Here is a 22907-nt window from a genome sequence, read left to right as displayed (position 1 = left end):
ATTTAAATGTTATGATAAAATTGTTTACGTTTTATTCGTTAAATCTATATAGAATTACAATTCGAACATATCAGTTTTAAAATATAAAAAAAACTTGTAAAGGATAAGGTTATAAAAATATGCACCTTAATAAAACATTCTAATAATTTGCGTGTTGAAATTAAAGTGCCACGATGAAAACGGAAGACTTAGAAACGAAAGGTGTGGAAAAGTTGTGGTGTGGAACCAATATCAACGAAAACGAAAACAGAATTGTCTCGGAAAACATGATAACAGTGCATGATAAAAGCATAAGCTTAGCAATAAAATCCAGTGCAGGTCGCAGCGATACAAGTGATGAAGATGGGATACCCGTAGTACGAGTGAAAAGGCGTGTTAAGCAATTTTCTGATAGTGGTAGTGATATCGACAAGGAGATTTTGCATAAAGGTAGCCAAAATGGTAGGATTTTATTTATAATAATTCTAACATAGTCACTGTTTTGTTTATTATTACAGAGTGACAGTTATAAAAATATCCTATATTGCATCTATCGATTTTTAAAATGTTAATTCAATTCATTTCATTGTCATACTTTGTGTTCTTACAATCAAACCTGAGATAACTTTGCAATCCTATTTTATTACTTTATTGCACTAAACGGTTACAGATCACATTTCATTTGGTATTAAGCGTTTAACAAAACCTATAGACATTAGTCTGAATTATATTGCTCTAACCCAAGCACATGACTGTTGTGGTAGAAATAAGTAGCATAGTAGTAGTTACATGTGAGGGTATTACAAGATATTATTATAGTAGCATAATTGTATTACAAACCTATATATTTTATTTACTTTCATTGTTTCATCTATATCTGTTATCTTTTAGTAATATGAATGAATCTATTAATGAAAGAAGTGCTTCATTTTTGTTCCATTTTTTATGTAGAAAACATGCCACTGAAATATATTATATTTTTTGAAATCAGAAGAAAAATATCCATACTAAATTTATGCTAATTTAACTAATGAACTAAATTAAAAAATTTCAGCAGATTCAAGTTCTGATAGCAAAAATGGAGTTTACAAGCTTACAAATAAGCAGGCCAAGAAAAATTCAGATTCAAATTCATTTAATTCAAAAGAAATAAAATCACTGAAAAATGATCAGCAACAACTGAGAATGAAAAATAAAAGAAATAAACTGAGAGAAAGGTTTAAGAATTTAGTCCAAACAAAGGGAAAAGTAAAACAGCAGAATATCAGTGAGAGTGAGAAAGACAGTAAGAAAACATCAGAAGATTCTGAAGATGATGCTGCCTCTGTGGATAATATTAAACAAGTTTGTATTTTATACATTTCCCATATACATATTCATAATTACATCTCTAAATTTGAAATCTTATAAAATATGCCTAAAACTGACTATTTTTCTAACATTAAAATTCTATGCTATGCATTGCCCAATCTAATAATAATAAACTTAACATGTCCTCTCTATCCCACCTGAGTTATAATAGCTTAGTTGATAATTTATGTAAAAACTTACATTAGTGATTTGTTTGATTCAGAAAATCAAAGAGAAACTTAAAATTGAACCATCACACTTTAAACCGTCTGTTTGTGATCCTGACACATCCTCAGATGAAGAAGAGAAAGAACTGGAGAATATCAAGCTGAAACTTTCAAAACAAAATAAAAAAAGTAAATGTACACAACCAACATCACCTAAGCCTATGAGAGTAAGTACTTATTGCCATTATCTGATTTCAATGATGGAATAAAAATCACTCATTGTGCTTTTTTTATCTTTAGGTTAAGGGAAGGAAATTATGATTCTGTGTAGTTTATTTTATTACTAGTATTTATACGATTATAGTTGGTTGAATGTAGTCCAACATAAAAAATTAATTCCCACCACACCCGCCTATTTCTGCCGTGAAGCAGTAATGAGTTTCGGTTTGAAGGGTGGGGCAGCTATTGTAACTATACTGAGACCTTAGAACTTATATCTCAAGGTGGATGGCGGCATTTACGTTGTAGATGTCTATGGGCTCCAGTATACATTTAACACCAAGTGGGCTGTGAGCTCGTACAACCATCTAAGCAATAAATAAATAAAAAATCAATCTCATGAGCTACAGGCTGATTGGGATTGTTTATTTCATTTTGGAAAACCCACATTTACAGCCAAAAGATCTTACATGACAATAGTCTTAGGGTGTTTAACCAAAAAATTGGGGCCCATATTTGGCCCCTTGATCAACTGCTATTCGATTAACTATATTTCGTAGTATTTTCATTTTTTCCTGATTTTAATATTTTCGAAAAAATACAGTACTTTCAATATTGGATTTTTTTTCAATTCATGTCTTTGATTACCATAATAGTAAGTTATTCTATCATACAGCTTTCATGCCTATTATCAAATTATTTTCAGATGACAGCTAAAATAGCTATGGAAAATATGCAAAAAATAAAGAGTGAATCTAATAGAATGCTTAGAGAAAAACAAGTGTCATTACCATACCACAGACCAAAAGCTTTGTCTTTAAAAGACATAATGAGTAGAAGAAAACCAGCTGTATCTGCTGATGGAAAAGCATTACCAATAAAAATGAATGAAGAACAATTAAAGCAATATGCGTAAGTCATTAGAATACTTTTTTTTAAAGATTAAGATGTGATTAACATAGACAAAACCTATTGAGCCTATTAACATGCTATATCTGAAAACAACAAATGGGGATTGAATAATTTCTTAAGATAGTGAACTAACCTAAATTCAATAAAGAAACTGAGTATTTCAATTATCATATATCTTCATATAGGTACTGTTGAAGGGTCACTGTTTTCATTAAAGTGTTATTTTGACAACATTCAACAGGCCAAAAGCACATTTTCCATAAAAATCTTCATTATATCTACAAACCTTAATTAAATTTATTTTATGTAATTCAGCCAACAGCTCAACGAGAGGCAAAAAGAAATGATGGAGTTGTGTAAAAGTGATACTGAAGATGAAAATGACAGTGACAATATAAAGACTAATATTGAAAATAATGAGGTTAAAGAATCTGTGAACAATGCTAATCTGTCTGTAGATAAACTCTATACTGAAAAAAATAATGTAGTAACTGAAAATGTGCAAAATGAATTAAATCTTGATCAAAATGAGGACAGCTCAGATTTAATTCGCAAAGAGAACGATTTGAATTCTAGTGAAGAGAAAATATTAGATGAAAAGGATAAGAGTATTACAAAACAAAATCATCAAGTTGAGATTACTGAAGCTCTCACAGAAGGTTTTGTTTCTACAACAAGAGATGATCAAATAAATACATTAAATAATGTAATATACAATCATTTTGATAACTCAACTAATAGTAGTAATATTAATGCACAAACTCAAAGAGATAGTGAACAAATATCTTTACATTTTGACTCTGAAACTTACACAGATAATAAATTAAAAAGCGATGAAAACTGTTATAACAAAGAGACGACACTTGATGAAACTGAAAATTATGATTTGTTTGATGACTATTCCGATCAACATATGAATATGATTAATATTGAGAACATTGTAAATAATGTAGAAGTAAATAAGGGTGAGCATAAATGTAATATATTCATGGTTTTGCGATTAAGTGTAAGATAAAAATATTAAATTAAAATTTTCGTTTGTTTGTATAAATACATAATTAATTAGCATTTAATTAATTTTAAAATATAGCAGACACTAATATAAGACTATACACTATATAAGCCTAACTCCACTATTTTTAGCAAAGGATCAAACCTTAAATGTCAAACCTAAACTGACTGGTGCTCCTGGAATGGTTATTGATTTGGATGATGGTGATCCTACAATACCAAAGAAACTATCTGGTGTTGAACTACTGAAAGAAAGGTTTACTTATTTTGCCAAATTAAAAACTCCAGAGGAGGCGGAACGAGAGAGGGAGAACAGGTATTAAAACAATATCAACCTCATTTACCAGAATTACTCTTGTATTTCCTAATTTTCTAAATTGATAATAAATAAATAAAAATTTATATTTTTTTTACAATTTAGATTAAAGCCAGGAGCACTTTTATTGAAACTAAAACAAGAGCTGGAAGAAGAAATTGCTGAAAAACGATCTTTGGAATGGGCGAGACGATTAGAAGAAGAGAAAAAACAAGAATTGGAGCTAAAAGCTCTTAGAGGGGAAACTTCAGAAGCTGAAGACGAAATTGAAAAACTTGATCGATTAGAAGAAAACCTCGAAAAAGAATCTTCTGGAGAATCAGAAGAAGATTTAATCGAAGATGATATAGATATGGTGGATAAATCTCCAAATAAAAATACTTTTATTACTGATGAGGCTGAGGAATCCGAATGTGACGACGATGTAGCTGATGATCAGGTAGATAACCCATTAGATAGTGACAATAATGAAAAACAAATTGAAGACGAGGCCGGAGATAGTGAAATTAATGAAGATGATGTAACTAGTGAATCATCTGAAGAAGAACACACTACTGTCGGGAAAAAGGGTAGAATATTAAAAGCATTTGAAGATTCTGATGATGAAGAACGTAATGATGACCTTAATCTAGAAAGTAACAATATGTTAAAAGTTACAAGCCAGTTCAAAGCAAACATAGAAAATAGCATTGATAGATCAATTGAAACTGAAGAAAGGTCGGTTGAAAAAGAGAAAATTCAAACAATTAGCGATTCTCAAGGTAATGTTTTTCAAAATACACTCACTGTACTCATATTGAGAGAGGCCTTTAAGCTGGTACTGAAATTCAGCAGAAGATACCAAATTTTCTAAATAGCTATGTACCTAATGTAATAATATTTACAGAACATAATTTGACAAAAATCCAACCTGCAGAATTTATTAATTTGATAATTAATACACAATTATTCGTTATATTCATCTTTAAAATAGTTGATGGTGCTTTTACAAAATACTCTTTTAATACGCTTTTATTAGTTTCAGACGTATGTATGTTAGTATGTAACGGAATCTTTGAACATGATTTTGACCCCCTTCAAAACGTCGGATTAACTCGAAATTTGGTATACTTATTAAAGTTAAAGTTAAAAAAAAAAATGAAAGATAAATAATAGTTTAAAAAAACTAACAAAATGCGCTTTTATAGAAAATCCAACTTAAAAATAGAAAAGAAATTTTAATAAATTTGAATTAGAAATAGTGTAAGAAAAAATGATTTTATTGTAAAAAAAAGCGTAGGGTGCATGGTATCAGTAGTTATAAATACTTTATGAACAGATATGAGTAGAAGGGCTATTTTGATAATATCCTGAAGAGCACCCCACGCTTTTTTACTATTATTTATTAATTTTATTTGCTAAACATATAGAGTAACAAGAAAAACGGGCTGTCCACGTTTCGTATATGTGCAGCCCACAAAAAGCAATTAAAATTCGTGTCGCAATAAAGAAAAAAATAAATTCATTCAAAACATTCGTTAAAAAAGTTAAGTTATCAATAAAAATAAATTAAAAGTTAAGACACTAACACTATTATGTAATACACTGATCTTTTTTTGTTGTTGAAGACTTTAGATCTTTAGTTTAAATGGTTTGCCATGTCATATCATACATTTGTAATTCATAATGTGTGAAGGGAACATAAGAAAATTACTTTTTTGTTTTATTTGTAGATGACATTATTCAACTGGCTCAAGCACATAAATCTGTATCAGATGAACTATTCACGAGTCTGGAAAGTGTTTTAGTAGTTTCTGATAAAAATATCAAAGAAGATGAGAGTGACTGTCACACACAAACATTTTCAATATTGAAATCTATTAACGGAATTGAAAATGAATTGGGTACAGAGGATAGCGAAACACCATCACTTAATGTGAGTAAAAAATAATTGAATTCTGACTGAATTACAAGGCAAATTTTTTCACTCGCCAAATCTGTGAACTATAATTATTAAAACGAATCGAGCCCACCTGTCGTGTTTCTACTTTATTCCTTTTTGAACAAATAATTTTAAACATATGTAAAAATCAGCACTGAGAATTTAAGAAAAGTAAGTAATATTTTAACATGCCTTTAGCACCCGACAACTGACAGATGGGTGTCAGACCAAGTTAGTAGGTATGGGATACACCCAAAGTACTTATTAACACTATTTTATCCAGTTAACTTTACTGCTGAGAAAATAAAGTCTGGGTGCTCTGGGATCTTGGATTATATTATGTTAACTGGTACTGGACATAAAAGACGCACAAAAGATAACCAATTATACAAGGAACATATTTATAAATTAGTGTTGAACGATTTTTTTTGCTCTCTGTGATATGTAAATGAAATTGATTTTTTTCAGAAATTAGGAAGCTAATATCGTTTTATTTTCACACTAGACCAGGAGGACATTATATTAAATAATAACATTATTGTTTACATTGGTTAAATACCAAAATTAGCCTAGTGGAAAGGGAACCGAGAACGACTTCTCATAGGATGATTTGGTGTTAATAATATCAAAGCTATCTCTAACCTATTTTATATTTTTATATTTTAGAGCTTCAAAGAATCCGATACGAAAGGATGGAAAGAATGTTTGGGTCCATCTAAATTACTAAACACACAAAATTCTCAAGCGTCAACCTCACAGCCAATCGGCGAAGATATTTTAGCCCTTTGCACCGGCCAGTTCTACGAAAATGAATTCATTTCCCAAATTAATGAAGAAGATAAAAATAAACTTCATTTTATTAATGAGGAATTTGCAGGCAAGCATGATATGAATATGTCGTCAGGTCAAGAAAAAAACAGTGCTGAAGATTTAACGCAAACAGTTAATAATTCTGATGCTATTAACACTGTAAAGCCCAAAGACGATGGAATACTTCTACAATCAATACTTGATGAATTACATGATCCCGAATTTGATACCCCAAAACAAAATAAATATTTTTGTGGGAGCTTAGACCGAGATTCGAATATTAAAAAGAAATTCATCATAGATTCGGATGATGAAGAAAATAAAACTGAAGTCAAAGTTGGTAAAGATCATAAAAAGAAGAAACGTGAAAAGCGAGCTTTGCAGATTTCAGGTGAGATATACATGTATTTCTCAAATTTAAGACCAACTGATAATAAATATCTTGAAAACATTAAATTACAATAAAGTCAAACCTCAAAACTAGCAGGTAGAGCCTCATGCGGTTCCGCGCCACACTATTTTGAGGGTTGGCTAGATGAGGCTTCTTTTGTAATCGAAACTTTGACTTCATGTCTCAAGTTGGGCAGAATCAAAGTCCATTTATATTACGGCACATCTACGTCATTAAAAAGAAACATTTCTGTTCTAGATGACGAAGATGAAGACGAAGAATTAGAAGAAACGGAAGAATATCAATCGGAAATCGACGATAATAATGATGATGATGCTGACAGAAATGATAAAATAGTAGAATATGATTCTGAGGAGAATGAGGTATAAAATAATTTTAAAATATTTTTGTCTTTCACACTTGTCTAGATACTATTAACTGTACTTTGGAGTAATTATATTCTAAAAAAATAGGTACAAGTAATGGTCCATATAATTTAAATATAAAAGCACAATGCTGTAGTATATTGTTAGATATAGGCTTAATAATGAATGTTTTTTTTTCTCTACTTAATCATTGGTACCCTTTATGAGACTATTACGGGACGGGTAGGTGACCTCACGGAACTCGTTCTCAGAAAACGCGCTAACATTAGCCTTAGCAAATGCAGTGCTTCTCTGGTAGACCACCGGATCGGAATCGCTACCCATTTAGAAGATCGGCCGAATGACTCATTTGTATCTATGGGAATGAATGAATGTTTTATAGTGTTTTCTTCGATTATTGCGAGCTCTAGTCATAATTAAAATTGATTTGAAATTAAATAGCATGAAATAATAAGCATGAAATTTTAATTTCAACGAATAACACCATATGCACAACTGTAAAGTATTCAATCCCTATGTAATCATGTACCACCTGTCTTACGTCAACCCTCCTTGGACTATATCTCCTCATAAAGACATTGTAACATGCCATAGGGAGAAACTTTCCTGTTTCTACATTTGGCGTTTCTTCTTCATCTCATCTCTTTACTTCATCGGCTTTTGGGTCTATGATTTGCTTTTTATTATTTTAAAGATTAACACTAATATTTAGATTTTTAAATACCAAAAGATGACAGTCACACATTTTATTCTTTTCTGCATTTTCTAAATTCGAAAGTATTACAAATGTAGGAAGCAGAGACTAAACCGTTCAAATAGTTTTAATTATGTATGTTTTTTGTAAGTAATAATAATAGATAAGTGAGATATTAAGTAAGCCGTAATGTCCACTATAAATTCCGCTAAATTTTTCAACTACCGCATTGTTTTGGAGGGTTATTAAAGAGTACCCCACATGCTTCTGTTAATAATAAAAAAGCATGTACATATTCATATTTATACTTTTAGTAATGCAGCTAAATTTATGTAATCACACGCACTAAAACCCTGAAAAACACAACTAACTTTTTTAAGTTCTTTTGAATGAAATCCTAAATGAAGGCCTAAACTTACCTCAATACATCGATCATTCATCGATCGGTTTGAAGAGTGATGCAGCCGTTGTAACTATACAGACCTTAGAACTTATAGCTCAAGGTGGGCGGTGCATTTACGTCATAGATGTCTATGGGCTCCAGTAACCACTTAACACCAGGTGGCTTGTGAGCTCGTCCACCCAATAAGCAATAAGCAATAAAAAAAACTAACTACAACCAAATTGTTTTAAACATAGCAAAATTATAGACCAATGTTTGCCTACGGTTTTAGGTACGTTTATTTCCGTTTTAAAATTCTTCTGAGATAAAAACCAAAATATTTCCAAACGTGTATTGTTATATTAACAGTAACATTTCAACATCAAATTTAAGGTGGAAGTCAAAGTTCAATACACTAAGAAAAAACGTACAACGACAGAGTTTTTCGAGAATGAAGCAGAATTGACTTCAGAAGATGAGTGGATTGGTTCCGGCGATGAAGACGAGGCTGGTCTTGACCGTATGGAACGAGAAGAAGGAGACGATGAGACATTTAATCAGAGGAAACTGCAAAGGGAACTTGGACAGATACACATGTATGTATTAGATGCATAAAAAGTACAAACAAAATTCGGATGGTCGAAGATATCTGACCTTACATACTTTACTGATGAGAGGGTATTTTGCCATCTTACATTGGTAGGTTATACCTACCTATAGTATGGTCATTTAAGAAATCGGTACGTGTGTTAGGAATTTGAACATGGCATCTTATCCTTTAGTCCATGACGACTTCATTTTAGAGTCACTGTCACCCGTACCAGAAAAGCGACAAGCCATTCATATTTGTTTTTCCATACTTCATAATGTTCTAATTACATTCCGAACTGATAAAGTGAAGTCAGTTATTTCAGTTATCCACGGTGTTTCCCGAGCGCTATGACATGTCCTTCTTCAAACGAGGCTTGTGGAGAGTATTAAGTGGTAGGCAGCGGCTTGGCTCTGCCCCTGGCATTGCTGAACTCCATGGGCGACGGTAACCACTCACCACCAGGTGGGCCGTATGCTCGTCTGCCTACAAGGGCAATAAAAAAAAAAGAAAAAAAAAGCCCATAAGTTCCTAATCGACAAGTTTTTTTTTTTATTTTGATTGAGTGACGTATATTTTGTGGTTTTTTACTTTTTTTCAGGCGGGACGTAATGGATCAAGACAAACGAGAAGTGCGTATTATTCAAGAACTGCTGTTCGAAGACGGTGATCTCGGAGATGGGCATCGTCAACGTAAATTCAGATGGAGAAATAATGGTATGAAAACAAATATATTTTTTCTCATTTTAGTTATTTTTCTATTCAATATTTTTGATTTTGGGTTCTATATGGATTAGGTTAGCTCTTATTCCAATAGAAATAATTATTTTCCATCCAATTTTAAATGTTCACAACTGTTCATATGACAAACAATTTCAATCCAATAAATATTTGGGATCATGATTTATTTTTCAGAGGATGATGAACAAATGGGTACAATTGTGGGTGATTACACTGATACGCAAGAAGAAGACTTTGAATCTGAAGAACAATGGAGAAAACAGAGACACGAGAGGGAGATATTTTTAAAACAAATGGTAAATTCAATAAAAAAATAATTTAATATCATTTACTTGCTAAAAAGAAATGAGATTCCATCAAACGCTGAATAGTTTTACTACCAACATATACTTGTAGACGAGGTTTTTGTACACATAGTACATTGCGAATTTTGAGTACCTATTCATCAGTAGTATAGGCTGAAACTCATCACAGGACACGACACGCCGTAGATGTCACAATTTAAATTCCGCTGCCGACTGTGTGAGCCAATAGTATGTTTTAGAAAAATTAATATTTAAATGGTTTGTTTCTAGCAAAGCAAGGATGATAATGAAGACTGCAACATAAGTATAGATCGGACAACTATAATTAAAGCTAATTTATGTTCGAAGACAATGTCGACATTGGTTCAAGAAATGAAGAAGACTGACACACGAAAGACTGAAGACCACGAAAAATATATTAGCGCGGAAAAGAAACCGACAAAAGATATACCTAGTCCAAAGAAGGCTTATTCTATATTCCAGGTGCCAATTCGTAAATAAAAAAACGCAAAATCTTGTTTTAAGTTTTACTATATCGACGCTTGAAAGGCAAACGTGACTAAGTGACAATGCGTGAACTTTACAGTAGACTAATTTAAAGTTGACTAATTTAACTAATCTTGTTAGTAGCTGTAGGATTGAAATGATTTTAATAGACCTAGAAATATTTTTTTTTTGCACATCGAATATGATTATTGCCTATCACTTATGTACAAAGCAGTTACTTGTCGCTTAGTCACGTTTGCCTTTCAAGCGTCGATATGTATATTTGCATGCACTTCCTCAGCTCACCTCAAACTAAAACTTGTTGTTTATTGTTTCCCTCTTTATATCTATCTAAAACTATTTTTGACCATTGACTAAATTGTTTTGAAAACGAACATTAACTGAAATCCTTAAAGTTAGTATATGTTCTTATTTTATTGCTGTATGGGCCACAGATTCAGGATCTACTTGTTATTAAGTGGTTACCTGAGTCAATGGACATTAGAATGTTTGTTAAATAAAACACCTTGAGACATGAGTTTGAAGACTTAATTATATTGTATAAAAGACAACTGTTTGTAGCCTTCATAATTAAACCTGTACTTACAATATAAACATACAAGTCAGTGGAATTAATGGTTTTGCTGTATTACATAACATTACAATAGCAGATCCTTATTTGCATAAAATTTTTATACACCCCCCTATTTAATGAATACCAGAGGTAAAATCTTGATGAATTTCGACATGACCGTGCAAAGAGATGTCTCTATTTCATATAACTTTAACATTAAAAATTATGTAATTCTTAAAATGTTGCCTTGTTCTTTTAAAAAATGTGTTGATAGCAAAAAATTTTTCAGCAAAACTACCACGGTTCGCTACTAACTCGTGGTAACGGTGCTTTAGCCCGTTTAGCGGCGCTTGCAACTCCATTGGCGATCAATGAGGATTCTCCTAAAGTTGGCTCCTTAGTTCCTACAAACAGAAGAAACTTCGTCTTTTCCTCCATTACACCTGATGAAGAACCAAAGGTTTGATTTTATGAAAATTAGCTATAGCTTAAACCTATTATTATCTTAAGCTACCATATAATTAGGTAGATTTTTCATGTAATGTAGTGGCAACAATACTTTGCTTAAAATTTGGCCATTGGTTTCAAATAAATTTTAGTGTTAATTTATAAAACAATCAAAAAATCGTCCCAGTGATCTAGTTCGATACTCGTCGAAATCTGGTATCTCTTTAATATTTTTTAATGGCCCTGCAAAACATTATTTACAAGATTATTTAAAAAAGAAGAGCTGTTTGTGAAATTCTAACATGTAATTAAACACATAAAATGATGTAAATTTACAGGGAACGAAGAGAAAGGCGGATAGTAAACCTGACACGCCTCGACTTATGAAGAAACTGAAAGCGACAGACAAGCAAACGCTTTCCAAGAATAGTTTGTTAGACCATTTGAAGGCGTAATTGTTTAATAAGAAAGTTCACTAAATAATATTAAATTTAAATGGATTTAATCTTAAATGGCCTTAACAAGTTATTCATTTTCATAAATGATATTAAGCAAGACATGTACTCTGTTTTGTTAGGTACTGTAAATTAGGTATTAATAGAACAATATATGAAATGTTTTACAATAAATTATTTTAAACAAATGTTTGTGTTAGTAAAATGTAGATTTATTTTGTGCGTTTGCTATGGAATTAAATGCAAAAATCACTGAATGATAACAATTTAATACATATCCTGTTTTTTAACCTACTCAGTGCCCTCGATATATTTTGTGGTTTAAAGGATAAGATGCTCGGTATACCATTGTCAAGTGATGCAGCTATACGGGTGTTTAGATCTTAGAGACCGGTACCAGTTTTTGTAAGGAATTTCCTAGATAACAATTGTTCACATACGACTTTCGCAATAATATCGTGCGATGAAAATCAAAACAACAAATGCTAATTTACGGTGAACAGCCTATTTGCACCATTTACGTTCCGCTATGAAGGGAGTGACAGGCCTTTACAATGGAGATTTGAATCAGATTCCTCGTGGTGGGTGGCGACATTCACGTGATGTCAATGAGCTCTGATAACCACTTAATACCACCAGTGTGCTTAGTGCGAGTTTTTTAACGTTCTCGATGTCGAAAAACAACTCAAATTAGTAGAGTTGGAAGAGCGCCCCTAGCGGCAAACCTTCCAACTCCATACAAATTTGAGTTAACTCTTACGCTATCGAGAACGTTAAATACCTCACACTAAGCACACTGGTGGTAAGTGAGTCCGTATATACAACCGTTTTTTTTTTTTTTCAATAAAAACAAAATAAAAATATTTATTTTGCTAAATAATTTTTGCAGAATTAGGCCGCTATGGCCTTTAATTGTGATAGTAAAGAACGCAGATCGAAGAAATTTTCAACTTCCGCAAGCGTACACGCAAGGAAAACAACTTCGGAAATTCTGCCCTCGACTTTCTCGCAATTATACCAGGAAATTCATAGTATCCAATGTAGAATATGCTACATGTAGAATTATACAATAAAATAACTTTATAAATTTTAACACCTCATCTGTTCACTCCCGAAACAAATGTCTTATGAATAAAACAACCACTTAACAAACAAATGCAACATCAACCCAGACAGTGATTTTCTTCTCTTCAGCTATAGACACTGATACGAGCCCTATTCCTATTGTAAAAGAAAATCTATTTAAGCGTGATAAAAAATTTAAAATAAAAATCATATGCGATCTGAAACAACAGTTGGAGATTGGTTTTTTTTTTTCCTACCTAAGCTGGTAGGATTGAGAAGCTATTCCAGCGTAACCTTGACTAGTAGGTGAACTCACGGGGCTCAAACCTGACGACGTTGCTAACACGAACCTTAGCAAGAGCCGTGCCTCGCAGAATCTACCACCGGATCGGAAACGCGACCCACTGAGAAGATCCGGCGAGAAACTCAGTGGGCTGTGTCTGAGGGTTAATTTACTCGTTGAGCCCTTCGTCGCAAGCGACGGGTTCGACGAGAACGATGACCGGTGCTTGAGGTACCTAAAAGCACAGTTAGTGGATCGGGAGGATCCGAGATGACGTGTTTTGGGTGACGTCGACTGCTTTCCATTCTTTCCGCAGGATCGGGAATGTAGTTACCGGCGGCCACGATGAGAGGGTTCTCGTGTCGTGCCGCTTTATCGAAGTGGTGGAGATTGGGTCGCCAATTTTACCTTCTATACCCGTAGTGATGATCACAATAAAGTGCAATTACCACCGGGGAACGTCTTCAGTTGTCAATTCTAGCGACATGCTCAGATTTTCCGGACAATGCATTCGTTGCTTATTTACTACATGTCAATTTTAAGAGATAATAGAATAGATATACCTAAAAGAGATTAGCTGACCTGGCAGACTTCGTATTGCCTCAATAGATAAATAAAAAACCTAATCTTTTGTATAAAATAAGCTTTAAACAAACAAAAGGAATCGTCCGACGGGGGACACATCAATGGAAAAACAAAATTGTTATTTTTATTTCATTCCGAGTATTTTAATATTTATCTACCTTGTAAACCTTCTCTGGACTTCTACAAATAATTCAAGACCAAAATTAGCCACATCGCTCCAGCCGCTCTCGAGGTTTAGCGAGACTAACGAACAGCAATTCATTTTTATTTTTAGCAGACAGAAAACAAAGCATTTTCGCTTTATTGTGGATGGGATACGGAAAAGTTCCACTGTCGCTCAAGGAACGGTGGCTGGCATAACGGTATTTTTTTTCCTATCTAATCGCTGGTTGCCAGGAGGCTATTCCAGCTACGTTCTGACTGGTAGGTAAGCTCACGAGGCTCAACCTGAGAGAATCTGCTAACACTGGCTCTAGCGAGACCAGTGCTTCGCAAAATCTACCGACGGATCGAAATCGCCATAACAACTGGAATCGTGTAGTAAAAAGAGATAAACGATAACCCTAAACGTCTAGTGGCTATTATATTATTATGTCCAATTAATATAGCAGTATCTGTCGAAAATCTATGAGAAGTGTCAGGCTACAAACGTTACTAAGTTAGGTTTCAAAATAAACATTAAAAATTTCACACCTAGTTCAGGTTCAATCAAAATCACCTAATATAATTTATATCGACTTTCAAATTCCAAAATTACCCTCAAATAATGATAACAAATTATATTATTGTATGTTCTAAAACTAGAGATTAAAATCTTTGTTAATTGTAACATGTAAAATAATAAATATAACAAATTCTATATATGATAATCTAATTATTGCTTAGAAAATCGAGCATTTAGTTATAATCTACAGAATCCTCCATTTGGATCTTTAAATTAACATTTGTCGCTGGTAACACGTTTCTAGTTGTTATGTTGGATGAACTGTTTTGAAACACATCCTTCCGTTTTTCTGATCTCCATCCCTCTTCATTTTATTTTCTGTCCCGTATTTTCCTTTCTAAAGACCCGTAACGTAGCAACTATCTCTGTCTGTTTGATCATGTTCACTCCGTGTGTGTGGCGAACCTTGCATTCAATTCAATCAATGCTTTTTTGCGGAGAAGCGTGTGAGTTCTAGTCAAATAAATTTTGAAATACATAAAAGTAGTTCCGGCAGAGCTGGTGTGGATCTGTCGAAATGGCAAAAGAGAATACTGTAATCGGCGATATTGTTAAGAAAAGCAAAGTTTTGCTTCTTGATATTGAAGGAACTACAACTTCGATCAGCTTTGTTAAGGTAGGTCTGATGAATAGCCGGCCGGTGTTTTATTTTAATGCATGTTTCTTGTTTAATTTGCGTATCTATTTCGACATAAACTGCATTATATGCATTTGAAATTTTATAAATTTATAAAAAATGCAGTCATGTTTTAAGATTCGCAACATGGTGGACGAAATCAAAATGGTACCTACCCCCTTTCATGCCGCTTTCATTGTCTGTTTTATTCGTTTTTCGACTACATCCTGCATTTAAAATACAAATTCATTATTTTCGTGTAATTTTAGCTAACTGAACTGGTATTAATAACAGTAGCCGTAGTAATTAGTAGTGGACGATAGATTAGCTTTTAATTTAATGTTTTTAATTTTCAATTTCAATAAATGACGTCTTCATTCAACTTAGTTGAAACAAATTTCACAAGGTTGGATTATGACTACCGGCATGAACAGCTGTTCGTAGCAGCTGGCTTGTAAAAAATGTACATACAGTTATAAGCATCACTATGTATATGCCGTCTCAGTCACACCCACCTCGCGACGATTGAATTAAGACAAAGACAAAAAACTCAAATTAACGTTTGTAAGACGCGGCAACATTACTATGCATTCTTTTTCTGAAATGAAAAGTGAATGATAACAAAGATTAAATACTACCAAGGACACGCTTGTTATTATTACTAGCAATGAATTTATTCAGCAATATAAATTAAAAATAATGAAGTTTTGATAAAATCATAATTTTTAAAAGATATAAAATTATTTAGTCTGTGTGTACTTTACGTTTTTGATGAAAAGTACATTTTGCATTTACAATTACAGCAATTGATATTGGAAATTACAATTTTCATAAGATTACTCTTTTGATGATGCAGAGTCATTAATATGTAGAGAATGAAAACAATCTGTAATCAGAAACACTGCAATTTAATTTAATTTTATTGCTATGAGTTCACAAATATAAATGACACCATGATTCTGTAGAAGCAAAACATGTTTGATGGGCTTTCGACACTTAACTTAAAAATAAAGTAAATAATTAATGTAATCAAATAACCAAGATACCAGTATTCCAATACCAGACAACAGTGAGCTCTTATCTGAGCTAGTGCTATCCACGTTTCCTGGTGTAACTGGAAAGGGCTAAAGGCCACCAGTAATCCTGACTTCCTAAAAAAAGTGCAGACTAAATAAACATTGAATAGTGTTGTGGAAGGTGTAAGGATTGATTTTAGGATGAAATTGATACTGAGATCTCTCTAGTAGTTATAGAAATGAAGACTTGGCCTCATCTCTCGTGGTGGGTGGCAACATTTATGTTGTGATGCCTAAAGGGTATACAAGCTCAACAATTATTTTATTATCTTTGTAAACTTAATAAACATAAATTTAAATCATCAAGTTCAACAAAAATGCCTGTAATTACTTTTGAGTTCTGTTAATATTAATTATATTATTTTAAAATTGAAAAAATACTTTAAATTAAATTTTAACCACATTACTAATGTAGTAAAAAGAGTTTGCAACCTTTTTTGAATTTAATGTTTAAAACATATAAGTTCAAGGCTACATTCAATTTTGTATTAACAGTGACCCTCATCTTTGCTCTCTTTTTGTGTTTGCAATAGAACAATCTGATCACTCTTTTTGAATAAAGTAGGGTTGGGCCATAATTGCTCCCTACTGGATTATCCCTTATTATTATTATACATGAAATGTTAATGAATTTAATATGGATGCAAAATCTGAAGTAAATGAAAAAAAAAATTGCTTACTGCAGATGTATTACCTAGCAAGGCCAGCTCACGACCTCTCGATATTAAGCTATTACTGGAAGCCACAGATGACGTCACGACGTGAATTCTTCCGCACAGCTAGTTATTCTTAGTTACATTAGAATTGTACATATCATGGATGCATCATGGGAAAGTAGATAGAAGTAAATTATACAGTTACAGAAAATGGGGGTCCCATCATTTATTCTTTAATTTTAGCTAGAGACTTACAAACCATATGGTCTTATACATCTTTTTTCCCCCTCTAACTATTCACTGGTAGCTCAAGGGGCTAACCCAGCTACGCTATGGCTGGTAGGTGAGTTCACGGGACTCAATCTTAGAGAGTTTCCGGACAATGGTTTTAGCAAGAGCTGTGGGTTGCAGTATCTACCACCCGATCGGAATCGCGACCCACTGAAGTTTTCTTTTTTATTGCTGAGATGGGTGGACGAGCTCACAGCCCACTTAGTGTTAAGTGGTTACTGGAGCCGTAGACATCTACAACGTAAATGCCGCCACCCACCACTTGAGATATGAGTTCCAAGGTCTCAGTATAGTTACAACGGTTGCCCCACCCTTCAAACCGAAACGCTTCACGTCAGAAATAGGCAGGGTGGTAGTACCTACCCGTACGGACTCACAAGAGGTTCTACCACCAGTAACTCGTAAATCTGTCGAGAAACTCAATGGATTGTGTCTATGGCTTACTTAGCTAGTCGAACCAGCACAGACAGAACAAAACTAACTCGTCGAGCCTAAAAGCAGTGAGACCGGATCCGAGAGATTCGATAAGACATATCTCGGGCGACGGCGGCGACTTTGCTTTGCCCCGTCGCCTGGGTCGGATATGTCTATGATTAAAACCGTCTCTTCCACACTAATAAAATAGGTGGATTGCTGTATTATATATAAAAGTGTTTTAATACCATCTAGATTCTAGAAGCTTAACTATATTTTTTTGTTAAAAATTATAGCTTTTAAAGCTTAAATTATTATTTTTAAGCTCGTTTGAAGCTTGAGCTCGCTGTTTCGTTTTTTTATTTATAAATAGCACTGCCAACCGTCCCGCGTATAAAATTATATTTAGCAAGCTATAGCTTATGTTAGCAAATTAGCAAGCGGTCAATACATTTGTTACCCAGATCATTATTAAATTAAGCGCCTTTTGAATATGCTGTTAAGCATGAGTACCCGCTTGAGCACAACCTAATATGGGCTTGGATATCTCAATTTTAATTATTAGTAAACACACTTTTACAATTTAAAATTGCTCTCGTGTTATTTTTAAATTTAAAGCGCATTACATATTGTGCAGTTTTCATAATATCGTCCGGTATCCTTCGAATGAAAATGTTTAAAAAATAATTGGAGCAAAATTTTGAGTTAAAAACAGTCTTAAGTGTATTGGGTCGGGTAGGTAGGCTCTATCCGGTTTGGATAAGGCGGCAAGTCACGCAGTTCGTTCACCTAGTTTTGTAGTATAAGAGATGGTCACGCCGCGAAAAGTAAATTTTATGTAGTCTATCTAGTCTTTTTTTATATTTCATTAGTATGCGGTATTCTTAGGACTTCGGTGTATTTGCTTGTTTCGTTTTGAAGAGTAGAATAGCCTTAATTGAGACTTTGATTTTACTGATGGTAGGACCTCTTGTGAGTCCGCACAGGTAGGTACCACCACCCCGCCTATTTTTGCCGTGAAGCAGTATCCGTTTCGGTTTGAAGGATGGGGTAGCCGTTGTAACTATACTGAGACCTTAGAACTTATATTTTAAGGTGGGTGGCGCATTTACGATGTAGATGTCTACGGGCTCCAGTGACCACTTAACACCAGGTGGTCTGTGAGCTCGTCTACTCATCAAAGTAATAAAAAATAAAATATTACAAGCGGAGTATCATTTACATTGGTATATGCTGGTCCATATTATGGTATCTATCAGGCTCCGCTCTAACGCTTCATATCAGGTGGGACGTCTGATCGTTCATACATGTATAGCGATAACAAGAGGACAGGCTTGCAGAAAGTATTTTTTAGATACACTGTGTTAGATAGATTGTAGTTTGTTAAATGATTTTTTTAAAACCTGTATCTCTTGTATTATACGCATTGTAGAGTGCTATTTCGCTGGGTAGCACTTTATGGCAAATTAAAAGTTTCGTTACAAATACATTTCACAATGATTAAATTTAAAACTTTATTTTTAGATCTAACTTCCACCTTTATTGTACTTGATGTTTTAAAAGTTTTACTGCTTGGAAAATAACCTTGCATTACGTATTAGCGTACAAGGGTATAAACAAATTTAATAATATGTAAATTTCGTTACTACAGCTAGCTAGCTAGTAATGCAGTAGCTTTCATTCATAAACTGGCCTAGTCTGATGGAAAAAAGTAAGAATCTAGTATTATTTTCGACTGAAACGCCAAGAAAGAAAAATCGGCGCTAGGGCCACATAAAAATGTTGTTGTTCATTTTAGTTTGTGTGATGGTGGGCGTTTTTTTTTCCACCTATGCTGATAGCCTTGAGAGGCTATTTCAGCTTCATTCTATCGTGTGTAGGTGAGCTCACGGGGCTCAAACCGGAGTGTTGCTAACACTGACCCTTGTAAGAGCAGTGCTTTGCAGAATCTACCACCGGATCGGAAACGCGACCCACTGAGAAGATCTGGCGAGAAACTCAGTGGGCTGTGTCTATGGGTTAATTCGCTCGCCGAGCCCTTCGTCGCAAGCGACGGGTTCGACGAGGACGGTGATTGGTGCTTGTGGTGCCTAAAAGCACCGTTAATGGATGGAGGATCCGTAACGACGTGCTTTGGGCGGCGTCGACTGTTTACTGTTCGGTCTACAGGATCGAGTATGTAGTAGTTTCCAGCGACCACGACAAGAGGGTTTTCATGTCGTCGCCTTCTCGAAATGGCGCAATGATGCCGACTGTAGATACTTACTGACAGAGTCGAGCTCCAGGTCATTGTGGAAATCCACGTTCCTCAGGAACCATGGTGCACCGACGGCTATCCTGCAGAATCGGGATTGAATAACCTGAAGGGGCTTCAAGTTGGTCCGGGCCGCGTGAGCGAACACTACGCTTGCATACCATGACGGGGCGTATGCAAGTTTTGTAGAGTGTGACCTTATTTCGAAGGGACAATTTGCTTTGCTTGGGGGTTTATAAGATACCTTTTCTATAGTGCAACAAGCCGGACTGTTAAAAATCGACCTTTACGAATCCAGTATATCAGATTGAATATTAATAGGTAATAAGTAATATTAATAGGTAATAAGTAAAGTTAATGAAAATTATATTTCGGGCTTATTCTCGTTGATACCTGCTACTGTATATAATAAATACAACGAACGTAAATTTGCCAACACTATTTACTTGGCGACAAAAATAGGGTTGTTAGATAATTAAAAAATCACGGTTGGCGATGCGGTGCGATCCGAACACATTGTGGAACCGGTTCTAAAGTCTGAAACTCTGAACAGGGTCAATGAAAGACTTCTGACCGAAAAAAAAATCAACGCATATTTAATGAACGAACTAGATGTCTATTGTATTAATTCTGAAATTCGTTTATAAAAAGGTTTGTTTAATGTCAACATTATTTCATTTGCTTTAGAAAGTTAATGCATGATATTAAATATTTGATACCCGACCAATATTATGTCCTCATTCGGAAACGTAAGAAAAGAAAATCTATACAATCATTTGACGTGTGCTTAGCTTAAATTATCGTCAGACTGCTAACTAGACACTATTTCGCAAAAAGTATTTAGTCAATTGATCCTAAAATATATAACCGCTTATAATTTTAATACTAATTAAACACATTATTTCATTTATTTATTTTGAGACATCCCTAAAATTTTAACTCATGCAATTTAAATTAAATTTACTCTCATCACAGGCGCACTCTTGAAACTGAACGCTCGACCCGATCAATGGGGTTCACTCGCGCATGTACACCTACCTACTTTTAAGAGACATGCCCGACGTTCTTTGATTTCATACATTTGAATTTATGAACCATTGCGCCATATGTCGTAAACATAATTGAGTGAATATTTGAAATTTCCGTTTTATTTGGAAAACTCGCACCAATTATTCCTTGATTATATTAACTATTAATGGCGCTTAAAAGTGGAAATACTTTTTATAACAAGTTGCTAGAAATCAGACCGTTAGGACCGTTGCCGTTGAGAATGACTTTCTATTTAATTCTATACAGAAGACAAGCTGCTTATACAGGAGATGGCCGTCTGGATTGTCGATAATCCTATTCTCACGGGTCGATTGGAACGTCTACGGAAAGACTTCGGTTCTCTCTGTATCATATTCCATGTGGAGTGCTTTGAGTAATTAATTGCTTGAGATGATTATTCGTTTTTACCATCTTACCGCCCGTCACAAGAGTAATGCCCGTATCTTTAGACGTTTCGTAAAATAGTCCTCCACTCTTAACTCATCCGATGATGCTCAATAATTCCCTCCAAACATACTCGAGTTTGGTATTTTTATTCGACCATTACATTAATCCTCAACTGTCCTCGAGTGAGGTAATAATGATGAAAATTTGATCAAGCTAGCATCAAACCCATAGAGTTCTGTAGTCATTGTTTAATGTCAAAGTCAAGGTGCCGCTGTCTGTTTGACACTAGATGAACTTGTTTGATGTTTTGGTTGCTGTTATTCGTAAATATGTGTGCGTGCGGTAAATCTGAAAGTGTATTATTTACTTTCTAACCTATTATTATTTTAGATTTCGGATCCGGCTTTGTATTTTTATTCGCCGCTTTTGTGTGATTTTGGTTGCATCGTGTTGTTGAAGTGCTTTTCCACAACCACCAGTTTATTATTATATAAATAAAACTTATAATCGCATTGACGGCCTGGCCACGGGGATCGGCGGTGCGAACAGCGAAGCGGTGGACGAGGCGACAGTTCGCGCAGCACCGTTTGCAGGCCACGGGTACTCACGTTCGCCGCCGCGACTACTAAGGAAGTCCGACAGCGAAATGTCTATATCGAAATTATCTCGATATTGCTTACAAATTAATAGTTTTTTGGTTCAGGACCTATTATTTGGAAAAGATTGTGAAGTACATGATTTGAATAAGAATCGGAGTGTACCTATAGATGGAGAATTCCACAAGAAGTACGAGAAATACTTTGGGTGGCTAGACTTCCAAATAGCTGGTCTAGCTAGTATTTCAGCTATATTTTTTTTTATTGCTTAGATGGGTGGACGAGCTCACAGCCCACCTTGTGTTAAGTGGTTACTGGCCCATAGACATCCACAACGTAAATGCGCCACCCACCTTGAGATATAAGTTCTAAGGTCTCAAGTATAGTTATAATGGCTGCCTCACCCTTCAAACCGAAACGCATTACTACTTCACGGCAGAAATAGGCAGGGTGGTAGTACGCACCCGTGTGGACTCACAAGAGGTCCTACCACCAGTAATTACGCAAATTATAATTTTGAGGATTTCATTTTTATTACACGATGTTATTCCTTTACCGTGGAAATCAATCGTGAACATTTGTTGAGTACGTATTTCATTACAAAAATTGGTACCCGCCTGATATTCGAACACCGGTGCATCGCTCAACACGATTGCACCGGACGTCCGTTAGGCCACGACGACTTTAAAAATATAAAATAAAAAATAAATAAAAAATATAAAAATTTCGGTTTTAATTTTTCGCGGCGAAAACAACTAAACTCATTTAATCACTG

At 34.2% G+C, this 22907-nt stretch overlaps 1 protein-coding gene across 1 annotated transcript in view; it reads left to right on the top strand.

The window, feature by feature from the left end:
- Positions 1–22907, top strand: part of Enoph (enolase-phosphatase E1) — a 37199-nt gene that overhangs the window by 218 nt on the left and 14074 nt on the right. The window contains exons 2-17 of the mRNA XM_089738659.1: positions 167–441; positions 1034–1323; positions 1553–1723; positions 2422–2627; positions 2943–3592; positions 3771–3954; positions 4060–4715; positions 5667–5869; positions 6542–7076; positions 7335–7459; positions 8932–9134; positions 9729–9844; positions 10043–10164; positions 10444–10656; positions 11523–11693; positions 12019–12078. Coding sequence (XP_089594785.1) covers positions 167–441; positions 1034–1323; positions 1553–1723; positions 2422–2627; positions 2943–3592; positions 3771–3954; positions 4060–4715; positions 5667–5869; positions 6542–7076; positions 7335–7459; positions 8932–9134; positions 9729–9844; positions 10043–10164; positions 10444–10656; positions 11523–11693; positions 12019–12078 — 4180 coding nt within the window. The remainder of the gene's footprint in view (positions 1–166; positions 442–1033; positions 1324–1552; positions 1724–2421; positions 2628–2942; positions 3593–3770; positions 3955–4059; positions 4716–5666; positions 5870–6541; positions 7077–7334; positions 7460–8931; positions 9135–9728; positions 9845–10042; positions 10165–10443; positions 10657–11522; positions 11694–12018; positions 12079–22907) is intronic.

The sequence above is a fragment of the Bombyx mandarina genome, chromosome 25, assembly GCF_030267445.1.
Source record: "Bombyx mandarina strain Sakado chromosome 25, ASM3026744v2".
NCBI lineage: Eukaryota > Metazoa > Arthropoda > Insecta > Lepidoptera > Bombycidae > Bombyx > Bombyx mandarina.
The sequence above is the reverse complement of the archived record's forward strand: the minus strand, read 5'-3'. Positions and strand labels throughout refer to the sequence as shown.